The sequence below is a fragment of the Ranitomeya imitator genome, chromosome 1 (assembly GCF_032444005.1).
Source record: "Ranitomeya imitator isolate aRanImi1 chromosome 1, aRanImi1.pri, whole genome shotgun sequence".
In the NCBI taxonomy this organism is placed as follows: Eukaryota; Metazoa; Chordata; class Amphibia; order Anura; family Dendrobatidae; genus Ranitomeya; species Ranitomeya imitator.
In genome coordinates, this window is record NC_091282.1 from 504642909 (window position 1) to 504660132 (window position 17224).

The 17224-nt window shown below is 44.0% G+C and overlaps 1 protein-coding gene across 1 annotated transcript; it reads left to right on the forward strand.

The window, feature by feature from the left end:
• Positions 1-13331: 13331 nt before the first annotated feature.
• SMIM27 (small integral membrane protein 27) lies at positions 13332-13764 on the forward strand. The gene is made up of 2 exons (XM_069763190.1): positions 13332-13367; positions 13504-13764. Exons 1-2 carry the CDS (start codon positions 13332-13334, stop codon positions 13609-13611), a joined length of 144 nt encoding a protein of 47 aa, XP_069619291.1. The 3' UTR covers positions 13612-13764.
• The last annotated feature ends 3460 nt before the right edge of the window (positions 13765-17224 follow it).

The following is a 17224-nucleotide window of genomic DNA, read 5'->3' on the forward strand; positions in this document are numbered from 1 at the left end:
CTGCAAAAGGTACAGGGAGTGGACTGCTGAGGACTGGGGCAAAGTCATTTTCTCTGATGAATCCCCTTTTCGATTGTTTGGGACATCTGGAAAACTGCTTATTCGGAGAAGAAGAGGTGAGTGCTCCCACCAGTCTTGTCTCATGCCAACTGTAAAGCATCCTGAAACCATTCATGTGTGGGGTTGCTTCTCAGCCAAGGGAATCGGCTCACTCACAGTCTTGCCTAAAAACACAGTCATGAATAAAGAATGGTACCAGAATGTCCTCCAAGAGCAACTTCTCCCAACTGTCCAAGAGCAGTTTGGCGCCCAACAATGCCTTTTCCAGCATGATGGAGCACCTTGCCATAAAGCAAAGGTGATAACTAAATGGCTCATGGAACAAAACAGAGATTTTGGGTCCATGGCCTGGAAACTCCCCAGATCTTAATCCCATTGAGAACTTGTGGTCAATCATCAAGAGACGGGTGGACAAACAAAAACCAACAAATTCTGGCAAAATGCAAGCATTGATTATGCAAGAATGGACTGCTATCAGTCAGGATTTGGTCCAGAAGTTGATTGAGAGCATGCCAGGGAGAATTGCAGAGGTCTTGAAGAAGAAGGGTCAACACTGCAAATATTGATTTGCTGCATTAACTCATTCTAACTGTCAATGTAACCTATTGGTACTCATAATATGATTGCAATTATATTTCTGTATGTGATATAAACATCAGACAAACACTAATAAAAACCAGAGGGCAGCAGATCATGTGAAAATATAATTTTGGTGTCATTCTCAAAAATTTTGGCCATGACTGTAGATCTCCAGCATCTTGGATTGTGTGCCCCTCCACTCTTCCTCCAAACTCTGGGACCTTGATTTCCAAATGAAATTCAACATTTCATTTCTTCTGAAAACAACACCGTGGACCACCGAGTAACAGTCCAGTTCTTTTTCTCCTTGGCTAAGGTAAGATGCTTCTGTCATTGTCTATTGGTCATGAGTGGCTTGACACAAGGAATGCGACACTTGTAGCCCATGTCCTGGATACATCTGTGTGTGGTGGCTCTTGAAGCAATGACTCCAGCAGCAGTCTACTCCTTGTGAATCTCCCACAATTTTTTAATGGCCTTTTCTTAACAATCCTTTCAAGGCTGTTGTTATCCCGGTTGCTTGTGCACTTTTTCTACCACACTTTTTCCTTCCACTCAACTTTCCATTAATATGCTTGGATACAGCACTCTGAACACCCAGCTTCTTTAGCAATGACCTTTTGTAGCTTACCCTCCTTGTGGAGTGTGTCAGTAACTGCCTTCTGGATATCTGTCTAGTCAGCAGTCTTCCTCATGATTGTGGAGCCTACTGAAACAGACTAAAGGACCCTTTTAAACACAGGCTAGTTTCACATTTGCGGATAAGGGCTGCGTAGTTCTTCCATTAAGCCCCACCCACTGTTGTGCCTCTTCCTTCAGCTCCGCCTATGTCTGCATGTGTCCTGCATACCCTAGCTTTAACATTTGGCACGCATGCCATGCGGATGCCTCTGCATGCGTTGTTTTGTTGCTGCGCCGACTTACGTCGAACGCAACATGTTGCGGTCGGCGCAGCGACAAAACCAGGGCGATGGAGTCGAAGTTAGTTTTGGTTGGAGTCGGAGTCGGTAGAAATGTACCGACTCCAGCTTTAAAAAAAAATGTATTAATATTTCATAATTTAACTTTCATATGAATTTTATAAATGTTACTCAAATATATATGTTCTATCAAACTATGAACAACAGTGATAAGCGTTCTGCTGGAGATAGAGACATTTCTTACTTCTTGTGTGTCACTGTTCTCCACTGCCCTTATCTAATCTTATACTTGGTTAACCTCGTGCTGCCCCAACCCCCCTACTTACAATGTATGAAACTGAAAGTGAAAATGTGTTGCAAATTCTTACTAGTAAAGCTCCTCTTCTAGACTAGATGTTTAGTGTGCGTCTTCCAAGCATCTTACAGCTGCTACTCAGAAAAGGAGGACTGTAAGAAGTATTATAACAGTATTACTGACCACTATATCAGTTGTACGACCTGGCAATAATTTTGTACAATTGTTTTTAGTAAAAACAATTGTCATTTGGATTGTGAATGCAGAATTAAAAACCTGAGAATGTCAAAGAAGCGTCACATTAAATCAGCTGTATTTGAACATTTCACCATCACTCAAGATAGAAAACATTATGTCTGTCAGTGTATGACAAATGATCCAGATGAAAACAAATGCTGTGAAGCCAAGATCAGTGCATATTCAGGCAAAGATAAAAATGCTCCTACCAGAGCTTCTAATCTAAAGAGATATTTACAGCGCTTTCATCCAGAAGTACTGAAAGCAGTGGATGAGAGACTGCATCCAAACCAATGAACCAGTGCCCAGCTCTTCCAGCCAAAGGAGCAGAGAACTTTGCAGCCATCAGTTGCAAGATATTTTGTCAGTGACAAAGTTACTGTGACAATGACAGTAGATACATTTAAAAAACAGATCATAGAGCTTGTTGTAAAGGATAGTGTGCCTATTTCATTATTTTCACGACCAGCTTTTATGTGTCTGAATGGGGAAAGCTTGGTGTTTCTCTGGAGAGAGTATTAGAAAATTAGTAATCGAAGAAGCTTTTAAACAAAAGGAAGAACTTAAAAAAACTCTCAAGGGACGCTTTCTGTTTCTTAAAATGGATGCCTGCACACGTCACAGAGTGAACTATTTTGCCATCAATGTCCGATTTGTTTGTGACAAAAATGAAATAGTTACCAAGACATTGGCAGTAAAAGACACCAAAGCTCATCACACCAGTGAGTTTCTCCAGGTCTTGGTGGAAAAGGTTCTGCAAGATTATGAACTTAAAAAAGAGCAAGTTCTTTCTGTCGTAACTGACAATGCTTCAAATATGATAAGTACTATTAAGCTATTGAATGAGAGTAATGATGGTGACCAGCAGCTAGAAGAACATTCTGGGTCCACAGACACAGAAATGTTTGAAATAGAGGAACACAGTATTGTAACTGAGGAGCAAACTGAAGTTGCTTCAGATGAACAGCAACATGATAGTTTAGATGATCTTGTTGAAACTGTCAATACGCTCTTTCATTCATCACATGCGCGGTGTTGTGCATACGCTACAGCTGGCTATAAGAGACAGTCTGCAAGAAGGACATGCTGCTGCACTGATTGGCAAGGTGAGAAAATTGGCTACTGTTGCAAGAACCCCTAAAGTTGACTCAATTTTGAAGAGACGTGCTGGAAAAGGGGCAATTATTGATCAAGCCACACGATGGGGCAGTACTTAATGATTCAGTGCTTGGTTGAACTGAAAACCTTTCTTGTAGACATGGCTAACCCTCAACTGACGCTAAATGAAAGTCAGTGGAATCAGGTGACTGAGCTGGAAAAATTGCTAGAGCACCCATTTACAGTGACTAAAAAATTACAAGCAGAGGACTTAACTCCAGGTATTTTCTTAAAGGATTAGAAGAACCTGGTGTTTTGCCTGTCCCAAAGAGGAGGGTTAATTGCAAGTGGCATTGCTACATCAATGAAACGGAGAGAGGAGCTACTATTACAAAATAACATTCTTTTGGCAGCTGTTGATGTAGACCAAATGCATCGGATTCTTCTAGATGATCAACAGTTAACTAAAGGAAAAGAAGCTCTGTTTGAAATAGCAGTAAGGATGAAAGGGTTGCAGAACAGTCAGGAGGAACAAGAAGAATTTGGTCATCCTGCCACATCTTCACCCTCATCAACTGATGAATTTAATTTCGAAAAATATTTGGATCACAAGGACCGTGCAAAGCGTTCCTGCATAGAAGAGTCATCCCCATCAGAGAACACAGCCAGTACATTTCAGCAGAATTTTTCATGTGCACTAAAAGAAATTGAGAAATTTGACCGTTCATCAAAAATAACAGTGCAACAAGCGATTCCTCTGTATCCTGACAGTTAGTGTAGAGAGGTTGTTGTCTGCTCTCAAAATAATTAGATCAGATTTGAGGGCATCCATGAAGGAGGATCTGACAGAGGCAATACTTTTTCTGAGGACAAATTTATAGATTTCTTCTTAACTGCATAACAGTGTTTATTGCATATTTACTTACAAGAGTTTATAAAAGTTATTTGCTATATTCTAATTGTATTCTAATAAAGTTTTTGCTCTAAGTGGTCTGATTACTTATATGATGGTGAGAAACTGAATAAGTACGATGTTAATATTTGACAACAGTAAATTTATTGTTACAAATTGGCCATTTATGAAGGAGTCGGAACCTGATAAAATCCAGGAGTCGGAGTCGCAACTGTGGCTTACCGACTACACAGCCCTGGACAAAACGACACATGCAGAGGCATCCGCATGGCCTGCGTACCCAATGTTAAAGATAGGGGTACGCAGGATGCATGCCAACGTAGGCGGAGCTAAAGGAAGAGGCAGGGCTTAGCGGAGGAACTACGCAGCCCTCTGCAAAGCCCTCGTCCGCAAATGTGAAACTAGCCTTAGGAAGGCTTTGCAGGTGTGTTTTGTTTTTTTTAAATCAGATTTTTTATTAAACCATAAATATTGTACATAAACAATGAGAAGGAATACTTTATCAGCAATATACAGATGTACAATACTTTTTTAGAAAACTTATTTAGTCCCAAACCAAACTCCCACCCCCCTTCCCCCCACCCTCTAGAGACCTGTCAAGAGTCGCCCCCCCCTACCATATCATGTATAAAAGTACAAGAAAAGGAAGATGACTTGTCAATAATACTCCCAATGGGGCAAAAGGCCTTTAGACCACATTGATTCAAGCCACGGGTTCCACAACCTATCAAAGAGGTCCATCTTGTTCCTCCTAGCGTAGATACTCCTCTCCAAAGCAATAATATGGTCCACTTGCTTCATAAAGTCTCTCCTTGTTGGTGGCTCTTCCCTAATCCAGAATTTGGCGATCAACTTTCGCGCAATAAATAACAGTCTAGCAATAACCATTTTATACAACTTATCAGTTATAATCTCCTCCACATAGCCCAAAACACATACCAAAGGATCCCGCGGCACAGTGCAACTGTATGCCAGTCCCACTTTATTCAGCACCACCACCCAGAAGGAGGACAACCTGGGGCACTGCCACAACATATGAAGGATGCCCGCCTCGGACTGAGAGCATCTAGGGCATTCTGAATTAGGTCTCAATCCGGCTTTGAATAACATGTCCGGGGTTCTATAAGCCCTATGAATGACAAATAATTGTGACAGCCTCCCAGGCTCGCTCATTGATATCTTGGGCACATAGTCCAGTACTGATTCCCAGTGGTCATTATCAATCTCCCCCAGGTCAGCCTCCCATTTCGCCCTTGCTCTAATAGGGTGCTCTTCCAAGAAAGAGAATAGAAGGAATTCATATATTCCCGAGATCACCCCCTTCGTGCCTCCCCCTACAAGGATAAAATCCAGCATAAGATCCACCTGGATCTCCACGGGTCCTCTCCTACACTGTGCCCGGTACGTGTGAGAAAGACGGCGGTATTGAAACAACTCAGAGTCCGGGAGTAAAAACTCTTCCTGCAATGCCTCAAAGTTTCTAATTCTACCCTGGTGTAAAATCTGGCCCATCCGAGAGATGCCTGCCTCCCTCCAAATATGAAATCCCTCCATCTGTCTAAACTCTTGTAGGAAACAGTTATTCCAAATGGGTGAGAATCTAGTAAGTGTCCGCACTCCCCTAATCCCCTTAACTTTGTCCCAAACCTTGTGAATGAGCCTAATAGTACACAATTTAGAACCTTTCTCACGGAAATGCCCCCCCTCCAGGCCCTCACTCAATACCTTCATCCCAATCAATGATCTCAGGCTACAGGGTGCCCGTGTCCCCCCTGACGCATCACCCCATCCCTTGAAATGCTGACACTGTGAAGCCAGAAAATACAACCACGGATTAGGCAATGCCACCCCACCCTCCGTCTTTGGTCTCTGTAGAGTTTCCTGTTTAAATCTGGGGCTCTTACCACCCCAAATCAGCTCGCCAAACAAAGATCTAATCCTCCGAAATCTATTCTGTGATATCCAAATAGGGGAGTTGTGCAGCACATAAAGTAGCTGCGGCATCACAATCATCTTTATCAGGTTTATCCTGCCGATTACTGATAAATGTAACTTTTTCCACGCCTGGACATTAGTACGTATTTTACGCAGAAGAGGTGCCAAATTCAGTTCCTCAAAACTAGTCAAAGGGAGAGCGATCTGGATCCCCAAGTATTAAAATTTATCAACTAGCCTCAACCTTGTGAAAGAGTCCCCCCCACCACCATCACCACAATCCCCATCTATCAACATCATATTCGATTTGTCCCAATTGATCCTTAAGCCCGAGTAACTCCCGAATTCCTCAATAATGGCTTCCGTGTTAACCAGGGTCTCCTCGGAATCCTCCAAGAAAAGCAGAATATCATCAGCGTATAACGCTACTTTTTCTTCTGCCTCCCCGTACATAAAACTCCTCACCTCCCGGGACCCTCTGATCTTCACAGCGAGGGGTTCCACCGCCAAGGCAAAGAGCAGCGGGGACAGAGGGCAGCCCTGTTTAGTACCCCTAGACAAAGAAAAGGTCTCAGAGAGCGTCATTCACTCTAATTTTGGCCACCGGAGAAGAGTACAACAGCCGCACCCAGGAAATAAATTTAGGTCCAAACCCCATTCGTTCCAGTACTGACCACAGATAACTCCACTCCACGCAATCAAAAGCCTTATGGGCGTCTAAGGATTCCACAACCCGTTTACCGACGACATCAGAAGGGATTTGCAAATTTAAAAACAACCTTCTCAGATTGAGTGCCGTTGATTTGTTGGGCATAAAGCCTGATTGATCCGGGTGAACCAGTCTGTCAATCACCCTGGACAACCTACAGGTCCTTCTCAAAAAATTAGCATATAGTGTTAAATTTCATTATTTACCATAATGTAATGATTACAATTAAACTTTCATATATTATAGATTCATTATCCACCAACTGAAATTTGTCAGGTCTTTTATTGTTTTAATACTGATGATTTTGGCATACAACTCCTGATAACCCAAAAAACCTGTCTCAATAAATTAGCATATTTCACCCATCCAATCAAATAAAAGTGTTTTTTAATAACAAACAAAAAAACCATCAAATAATAATGTTCAGTTATGCACTCAATACTTGGTCGGGAATCCTTTGGCAGAAATGACTGCTTCAATGCGGCGTGGCATGGAGGCAATCAGCCTGTGACACTGCTGAGATGTTATGGAGGCCCAGGATGCTTCAATAGCGGCCTTAAGCTCATCCAGAGTGTTGGGTCTTGCGTCTCTCAACTTTCTCTTCACAATATCCCACAGATTCTCTATGGGGTTCAGGTCAGGAGAGTTGGCAGGCCAATTGAGCACAGTAATACCATGGTCAGTAAACCATTTACCAGTGGTTTTGGCACTGTGAGCAGGTGCCAGGTCGTGCTGAAAAATGAAATCTTCATCTCCATAAAGCATTTCAGCCGATGGAAGCATGAAGTGCTCCAAAATCTCCTGATAGCTAGCTGCATTGACCCTGCCCTTGATGAAACACAGTGGACCAACACCAGCAGCTAACATGGCACCCCACACCATCACTGACTGTGGGTACTTGACACTGGACTTCAGGCATTTTGGCATTTCCTTCTCCCCAGTCTTCCTCCAGACTCTGGCACCTTGATTTCCGAATGACATGCAAAATTTGCTTTCATCAGAAAAAAGTACTTGGGACCACTTAGCAACAGTCCAGTGCTGCTTCTCTGTAGCCCAGGTCAGGCGCCTCTGCCGCTGTTTATGGTTCAAAAGTGGCTTTACCTGGGGAATGCGGCACCTGTAGCCCATTTCCTGCACACGCCTGTGCACGGTGGCTCTGGATGTTTCCACACCAGACTCAGTCGACTGCTTCCTCAGGTTCCCCAAGGTCTGGAATCGGTCCTTCTCCACAATCTTCCTCAGGGTCCGGTCTCCTCTTCTCGTTGTACAGCGTTTTCTGCCACATTGTTTCCTTCCAACAGACTTACCATTGAGGTGCCTTGATACAGCACTCTGGGAACAGCCTATTTGTTGAGAAATTTCTTTCTGGGTCTTACCCTCTTGCTTGAGGGTGTCAATGATGGCCTTCTTGACATCTGTCAGGTCGCTAGTCTTACCCATGATGGGGGTTTTGAGTAATGAACCAGGCAGGGAGTTTATAAAAGCCTCAGGTATCTTTTGCATGTGTTTAGAGTTAATTAGTTGATTCAGAAGATTAGGGTAATAGGTCGTTTAGAGAACCTTTTCTTGATATGCTAATTTATTGAGACAGGTGTTTTGGGTTATCAGGAGTTGTATGCCAAAATCATCAGTATTAAAACAATAAAAGACCTGACAAATTTCAGTTGGTGGATAATGAATCTATAATATATGAAAGTTTAATTGTAATCATTACATTATGGTAAATAATGAAATTTAACACTATATGCTAATTTTTTGAGAAGGACCTGTATTTGCCAAAGCTTTTGCCAGTATCTTAATGTCGGCTGTCAAAAGTGAGATTGGTCTATAGGATTCTGGTAGTTGTGGGTCCTTGTCGGCCTTAGGGATAACGACCACAATAGCCTCTCTCATTGATAAAGGTAGCTCCAATCTTTCCAATGATCTATTATACACCTCCGACAATTTGGCCAACAAAGTTTCTTTCAGTACCTTATAAACCTCGGCTGGAATACCATCCGCCCCCGGAGCCTTACCCCCAGCAACCCCCGCCAAAGCGGCCCCCAATTCTTCCTCCCCAATCGGCTCCTCCAACACCTCACATTCTTCTCTGCTCAACCTAGGCAGGTCAATCCCCTCCAAGTAGCCAGTCATGTCCTCAGCGCCCCTCTCCACACTAGAAGTATATAATTTATCGTAGAATTTCCTAAACACTTCCAGAATTTGCTCCCCCCGAGTAACCAATGTTCCATCCTCCGTCTTAATGGAATAGACATGCGAGGAGTCCCTCTGTGCAGACGCCACTACAGAAAGTAAATGCCCCTCCTTTTCCCCCTCTGAATAGAAAGATGCTCTTTGAAAAGCCCGCAATCTCTCCGCCTTTCTCAAATATAATTGATTGACCACCTGTTGAGCCTTCCTCATTCGACTCTGAGACTCCCTAGTGCAATGGGCCCCCAATGCCGCCTCAGCTGCCTTCAGTTCTTCCAGGACAGCTTGATCCTGTACTCTAGTCCTTGTCTTGTGTCGTGAAATGTCCCGAAACAAAATGCCCCTTAAATACGCCTTCATAGTGTCCCATACTACATGACATTCCACACAGCCATCGTTAATCTTAAAAAACTCCTCTCAGCCCCCACCCTTTCCATATCCAAAAGTTGTAACCAGGAGGGGTGAACCTTCCATCCCATCTTCCGTGATCCAACCTGTTCTGATAGCTTTAATGAGACCTGAACTGGACTATGATCTGATAGAATCCTGGGATTATATTCCACCCCACTTAACAGTTCGTTCATCCCATCATTACCCAAGGCGACATCGATACGAGACATAGGAATAAGAATATGTATTAGCATTGCGAACCCGCCGTAAGTCAATCCAGCCTATTTCTCTAAGATAGTTCCCAAAAGGAGTGCCGTTACCGTCCCTGCGTAGCGGAGCGTGATTACTCTTATCCCAGTGGTCGTCAGCAATGTTGTTCACATCTCCCACCACCAGAAGGGGAACCCCAACCCACCCTCTCATATGCTCCAAAATCTCTTGAATTTTCTTACCAGAATACGGCGGGGGTATATATAGTGAAACAATGCAAATCAAACGGTTAAAAATTTTACACACTAAAAGGACATACTGACCATCTTTATCAGTATTTACCTCAATTTCCTCAAATGGAGTACTTATATGGATCAAAACAGACACCCCCCTTGCATAATTAGAGAACATCGAGTGATACGCCCTGCGCACCCATTTTTTCTGTAACATATCAACTTTTTCCTCCACTAAATGAGTTTCTTGCAGGCATATCACCGAGGGCCTCTGTTTCAATAGGTACTGAAATATTGCCGCACGCTTTGTAGCATCCGCTAGCCCCCTAACATTCCAACTTATAATATTAACATTCCCTCCCATTTCCGTAACGAAAGATATAACATGAGAATCGTCTCTCCCAGGTCTCCATCAATGCCCTCCTCCCCCCCCCTTCCCACCCCCCCCCAACAACTAAACCAACCTTCCCCATCTGAAACTCAAAATAACTCAGATACTCCGAACTTTCTTTCTCTATATGAGAACTGAGAGCACTTGATATACCCTAGAACTAGGTCCTTTACCGTCCATCTCTCCCCCTCCCACCGCGACCAATATGAACTATTCATTGCGCCGCCAAACACAATACTGTAACCGTTAGGTGCAATTAGACCAACTACACCAGTCACATTCAAAAAGAACCCCTCCCCCAAAGAGAGGCAGAACCAGTAGGGTTATAAATCTTCAGAATCAGTCTCAACGGTTCCGATCAGTGCCAATTTTCTTGGCGTTAGTGTCCAGCCATTGCATCGCCTCCTCCGGACTTTGAAAAAATTGAACACGGTCCAGCGCCACCACCCTGAGCTTGGCTGGGTAGAGCATTGAGTATTTTAGGTCCAGTTCACGGAGCCGTCACTTGACTTCACCAAACTTCATTCTAAGTTTCTGCACCGATGCCGAGTAGTCCGGATAAATGGAGATCCGAATTCTGTTTATGCTCAGGCCATCACTGAGCCTAGCCTTCCTCAGTAGGGTTTCCCGATCCCGGTAGTCCAAAATTTTTGCCAATATAGCTCGAGGGGCAGAGCCAGGCGGCAGAGGACGAGTGGGGACTCGGTGAGCCCTCTCCACCGAGAAATGGTTGGTAAGGTCTGCTCCTCCCACCGAGTTCTTAAGCCATACCTCAATATATTCAGTGGGGTTGTTTCCCTCCACCTTCTCCGGCACCCCGATTATTCTTAAATTGTTTCTCCGAGATCGATTTTCCAAATCATCTGTCTTGAATTCTAACTCTGCGATTCGTTGAATATATTTTTCTCTTTTTAACAGTTCGTTTGTCTGATCCTCCACACTGCCCACACGCTCCTCCACTCTTTTTTCCACTTTGCGCATAGCAGAGTTAAGGGACTTCATTTCAACTGTCAGATCATCCACCCTTAGATTCAGCGCGGCCAAAGCAGATTTGCAGTGTATAACGACAGAGAAAATGTCCTGCAGCGTTGGTTCCCCCATACTTGGCTGCTGCACCTCATCAGAATCATTAGTCTGCACAGGGCTAGCAGCAGGTGTCACATTTTCTGCACTGTGCACTCCCAGCACCCTCCCTGGGGAACGTTGCACCTCCACTTCACTGGGGCTAACTTCCCCTCCACTTTTCTGCCTCATCAGGGCTTCCTCCTCACCAAGTCCCTCTGGACCCAGCAGCAGGGCTCCCCCCTCCTCCGTGCGGGCAAACCGCTCCAGCCAGGCTATTACCTCCAGCGGTATGAAGCTCTGGCCGCCTCCTCTGCCACGGCGCCATCTTGGGTTTTCGCTCCGGCTGCAGGCGCCGACTGCTTTCGGCGTGGCATCTCCGCTCCTCACCGCTCGTTGTCTCCGGTGCTTTCTCCTCCTCGCCGGGGACTTGCGGGGCCTCTCTGCCCGGTTTTCGGCGTTCGGCGGCGCCTTCAAAGGTGAGTTTTAGGAGCGGTGCGGGGAGAGAGATCCGTCGCACATCCGCTTACATTACTCGCTAGGCCACGCCCCCCGCAGGTGTGTTTTGTTAATTATTCTAATTGACTGAGATGACTTTTGGGTTTTCATTGGCTGAAAGCTATAATCATCAACATTAACAGAAATAAACACATGAAATAGATCACTCTGTAATGACACTATATAATACATGAGTTACACTTTTTGTATTGAAGAACTGAAATAAATTAACTTTTTGCCGATATTCTAATTTTGTCAAAAGCACCTGTACATTCCCACACTTGTGAGCTGGATATACCTCTCCTCTTTTATCTATGTCTTTTCAGCACCAAAGAATTGTGGTGCTGTGCCAGAGAACACTCTAAGGGGCCCCGTTCATATGATTGCTGGGCCTCCCACTGATCACTCAATGATGGCATCCTAGTGATTTTCCAGGAAGCTTCTCACTTACTGGATTCTAATGCCTTGGCCATGTGGACCTGTCACTATGTCCCAAATGTTCGTACTCTATATAGGAATTTCTCACGACACTGGCAGTTCTTAGGCCATGTGCACACGTTGCGGATTAGGCTTAGGAATTTCTGGTGCGGATTCTGCCTCTCCTTGCAGAAAACGCACCTGCGGATTTGTTGCGTTTTTTTGTGCGTTTTTGCTGCGGTTTTCTTGCGTTTTTTACCCCTGCGGTTTTCTATAATGGAATGGGTACAAAAACGCTGCAGATTCACAAAAAAGAAGTGACATGCTACTTCTTTTAGGCTACTTTCACACTACCGTTTTTTTAAATCCGTCACAATGCGTCGTTTTGCAGAAAAAACGCATCCTGCAAAAGTGCTTGCAGGATGCGTTTTTTTCCCCATACACTTCTATTGACGACGCATTTGCGACGGATTTGCACACTTCGCATCCGTCTTGCTACGAATGCGTCGTGCTTTGGCGGACCTTCGGGAGAAAAAAACCCTACATGTAACGTTTTTTTCTCCCGACGGACCGCTTTTTCCGACCGCGCATGCGCAGCCGGAACTCCGCCCCCACCTCCCCGCACCTTACAATGGGGCAGCGGATGCGCCGGAAAAATGCATCCGCTGCCTCCATTGTGCAATGCAGCAAACGCTAGCGTCTGAATCTCTCCCCGACGCATTGCGACGGCAAGATTCCGACGCTAGTGTGAAAGAAGCCTTAAACCGCAGCGGATTTTCAGCAAAGTGCACAGCATTTTTTTTTCTCATTGATTGACATTGGTCTGTAAATCAATTGCGGATCTGCAGCGTTTCTGCACTGCAAAAAACGCTGCGGATCCGCAGAGAATCCGCAACGTGTGCACATACCCTTAGGGTGTGATAGGTTAGTCCAGATTGTGCGATAAAATTGCACACAGATGCGTACGCTCCCCACATGGCCTTACTATGTGCATCTGCAAGGCATTGGCTTCCACACTAGAAGCTGTGCATATTATTTGCACCCATTCTGTTGTGAAGATGTCTGATTGTTCTATCTGCTGACATGTACATAGTCAGTAGCCCCCAAACATAAGATGCTGACAGATCTTCCCCACCAACTATCTGTGTATGTCCAGCGTGAATTACCATAATAAAAAAAGACCCTGTAGTGGGCATGCCTGCTGACGTGCAGATGTCCCTGTGCATGGAGGTGATGAGCAGAACCATAACGATGTGTTGTCTATGTGGGTGGTACATTTCATTATGATCGTGCCTGTGTTGATAATGAGAACTGAAATGTCTAAATGATCTGATTATAACCAAGTGACAATTTTGTATCTTTCTAGGTTCTCGTCTGCATTGTGGTCATCTCATGGGGCTATGTCCTGTATGCCGCAAGACTGGCAGCGCTATGGCAGCTGCAGCAAAAATATCCAGATCAAATTTTAACGTGACTCCACCATCTTTGTAGTTGCACTATTACTTCGCACAATCTCCAGGATAAGCCTCCATCACAGTGTGTTACAGGATTGGCAAAACTGAAAAGAGGAGACCTTCATAGCCTCCATATTGAGGAGTACAAGCCTTTACCTCGGTACCCACAAACTGATGATGCCTCTTTTTCATAGACTGCTGAAATGGAAACTGCTTTTTTTTTTTTTTTTTTTAGAAATATGTTTGCTTTTTATATATATAGCTAAAGTTACACTGATCAATGTTTTTCTAAGGCTCAATTGACATCTGTGCTGGGATTTTTCCAAGAATGGAACAGAAAATTGTAACAAGCAGGGGTCTGATCTGTTATATGACATAGACTTCACTGGAATCGATTGGGGTTCTGTCATTTTCACAGAAGAATGTGTTGAAACCTGTGATTAAAGCTCTTATCAAACCTCTGATGTAGATATGAACTTGAATGTTTTCTAATTTTTTTAATGAAATATTAAAATATACATTCTCGTTACTTTTTACATCCATCTACCCTAAAAAGTTATTTATTCACATCATGGAGGCTGAAGAATTCTTAGGTCTCATTCAGTTGACTGTAATGAGGCCACAATTGTCATCCTTGTTGCCCCCAGAAATCCTGTGCCAATTTCAGATCTTCTGAGCCCAACATAACTTGTGGATTCTTAGAATTCTGTAATTTCGGGTGAGAACAGGATTTGTGGATGTAATACAGACATCAAAATGCAGCCACATTATATTAACCTAACTAAATGGGTTGTCCAGACATCTGAGGGTATGTGCACACGATGTGGATTTTGCTGCGGATCCGCAGCAGTTTCCCATGAGTTTACAGTACAATGTAAACCTATGGGAAACGAAATCCGCAGTGCACATGCTGCGGAAAAAAACGTGCGGAAACGCAGCGGTTTATGTCAATTCTTTGTGCGGAATCCGCAGCGTTTTTATACCTGCTCCAATAGAAAACAGCAGATGTAAAACCGCAGCGGAATCCACGATAAATCCGCAGCGGTTTTGCACTGTGGATTATCAAATCCGCTGCGGAAAAATCCGCAGAGGAGCTTTCTACGTATGCACGTACCCTGAAATGTCTGCAGTCAACCTATATGACTGCAGACTTCTGAATCATCTGTATGTGCAGTGCACGCTGTCAGGATTCTCCAGTGTCGGCAGCGAGAGCAGGCGGTCACGTGACAGCAGCATGTATGCAATATTCATTCTTCCAGCCACATTCCAACTAAACATTCACAGCCATGCTTAAAGGGACTCCGTCACCTGAATTTGGCGGGCTCTGTTAACGGTCAGATGGGCGGTGTTTTCTGTTCTTTCATGCACCCCTTCCTTTCCCGCTGGCTGCAATATTGTCTTGAATTTGATTAGGTTTCCTCCGTAGTACACGCGTGCGCAGTGCAATCTCGCCTTGCGCACGTGCCGTATGCTTTGCCCAACTGCGGGCAAAGCCGAAAAGCATTAATGCGCATGTGCCGGCGCACTATGTCCAGGAACACAGCGAAATACTTCCGGGACATCGTGCGCTGGCACATGCGCACTAATGCTTTTCGGCTTTGCTCGCAGTTGGGCAAAGCATACTGCACGTGCGCAAGGCGAGATTGCACTGCGCACGCGTGTACTACGGAGGAAACCTAATCAAATTCAAGACAATATTGCAGCCAGCGGGAAAGGAAGGGGTGCATGAAAGAACAGAAAACACCGCCCATCTGACCGTTAACAGAGCCCGCTAAATTCAGGTGACGGAGTCCCTTTAACTAAATTGACTTGTCCAAGGCTGAGCACATCTAGTCAGCTCCTGACCACATGTATGGAAATTGCATACTTGCGTCACGTGACCGCTGGCTCTTTCTGCCGACGCCAGAGAATGCTGACAGCATGCAGTGCGCACACTAAGGATTCGTAAGTGACTGCAGACTTATGATAAAATTCTGGACAACCCCTTTAAGGCTTTATAAACAGTTAATGTTTTTTCAGAGTTAAAGGGGTATTTCCATCTGATACATTTATGGCATATGAATACAATAGGATATAAATGTATAGTAGATGCGAACCCATAAATGGAACTTTCATCTATTTTAAGAAAGTGGACCCATTTTGCTTTTTTAGTGGAGATATTGGAATTTCTGTACAGATGAATGTGAATTCTGAACACCTCTCCTTTTATAGTAGTATACGACCATGTCCTGTTCTCGGGATAGATCCTGAACCCATGCAGGCCATAAATGTATCCCTTTAATCCCATTGTATTTTTTGCGGTGTAGGAGCTTACTAGTTTTAAACTTCAGTCTTTCCAAGTGACTGATGCCTCATAAAAACTGTATGCAACTATGTGCAGTTGTTGCTGGGAAAGCAGATTTCTGCATATATTTGTAGCATTAATGTGAATGGCCATCCAAGTCAAAAATGGAAATGCAAAGTTTGTCAGAGCTGGAGTGCTGTTACAGTCTCTCCATTCCGGTACCCTTCTTTCTTACCTTGTATGTCCCAATAGGGCATGTCCACAGAGGTAGCTGGGGCACATATGACAATTTGATTATTTTGCAATTTTGGCATTTGGATTTTTTCCCTATTTATGGTGTCTACCATACCGGTTAATTCTAGATTTTGATCTGACTTTTACAGACACAGCAATAACAAGTTATTATTTTACTGTGGAAATGGGTGAGGTGATTCGAATTGTTATAAAACCTTTTTTTAGTCCCTTTAGGACTTGAATCTGCAGTCGTTTGACATACTTTATACTGCGGAATGCAATATATATTCGTTGTAGCTCAGCCTGTAGCGGAATGGGCTGTGAGGCCTCCAGCAGGTAATGGTGGGTTCCATTTAAATGTCACTTTTGGAGAGTGACAGCACCAGTTCGCTCACTGCTGTTGGACACAGATGCCGCTGTCGAGCTCCTGAGCTGCAGAGCCCTGCCCTAGACCATTACCATCATTTATATCCTGATTTCATCCCAATTGTGGCTACTGCTGAATGCATGTAATAAATATAATGAAAGCATTTTTTTGAGCATATAATACTTGTTTCCTAGCAACATTCTACCTGTACAGTTTATTTTCTTCCAGCTCAGTGACATCGAAACATTACCACTCCTTCATTACGGGTCGTGTGATCCCTACTCTGACAACCAGTCCAGTACCTGTGCTAATGTGAAGACAAGTTGCCAGTCTCTAGCTTCACGTGATCTACAAGAAGACATTACCTATAAAATCCTTTCTGGCAACCAACCTTGTTCCTCTATATGTCCCCATGCTGCTCAAGATATCAGTTCTATCATATATGCAAGCCTATGCAATAGTCCATACAATTATTAGATGCAGTGTAATAGATTTCCTTTTACACCGTAAGAATCTTCACTGCATTATATAATACAGTTTAGCTTTTCTCCTATGTCTCCTGCTTGTAAGTGCTGACAGGGAGAAACTTATCACTAGTCAGAGATAAAACTGTCTGCTAACTGCAGTCTTTTGATGCAGCTTCAGCCTATGTTACTAATCTAGCACTGCCACCATTAGTTATGACTTGGAGCAGAGCAAGTGTATTAGGCCACATTCCCACCTTCAGCATTTGGTCAGTATTTTATAT

Coding starts and splice junctions, on each gene's coding strand:
- SMIM27 (XM_069763190.1), top strand. CDS start 13,332: ATGCCTGCTGACGTGCAGATGTCCCTGTGCATGGAG. Junction 13,368..13,503: donor AGATGTCCCTGTGCATGGAG/GTGATGAGCAGA, acceptor GTATCTTTCTAG/GTTCTCGTCTGCATTGTGGT.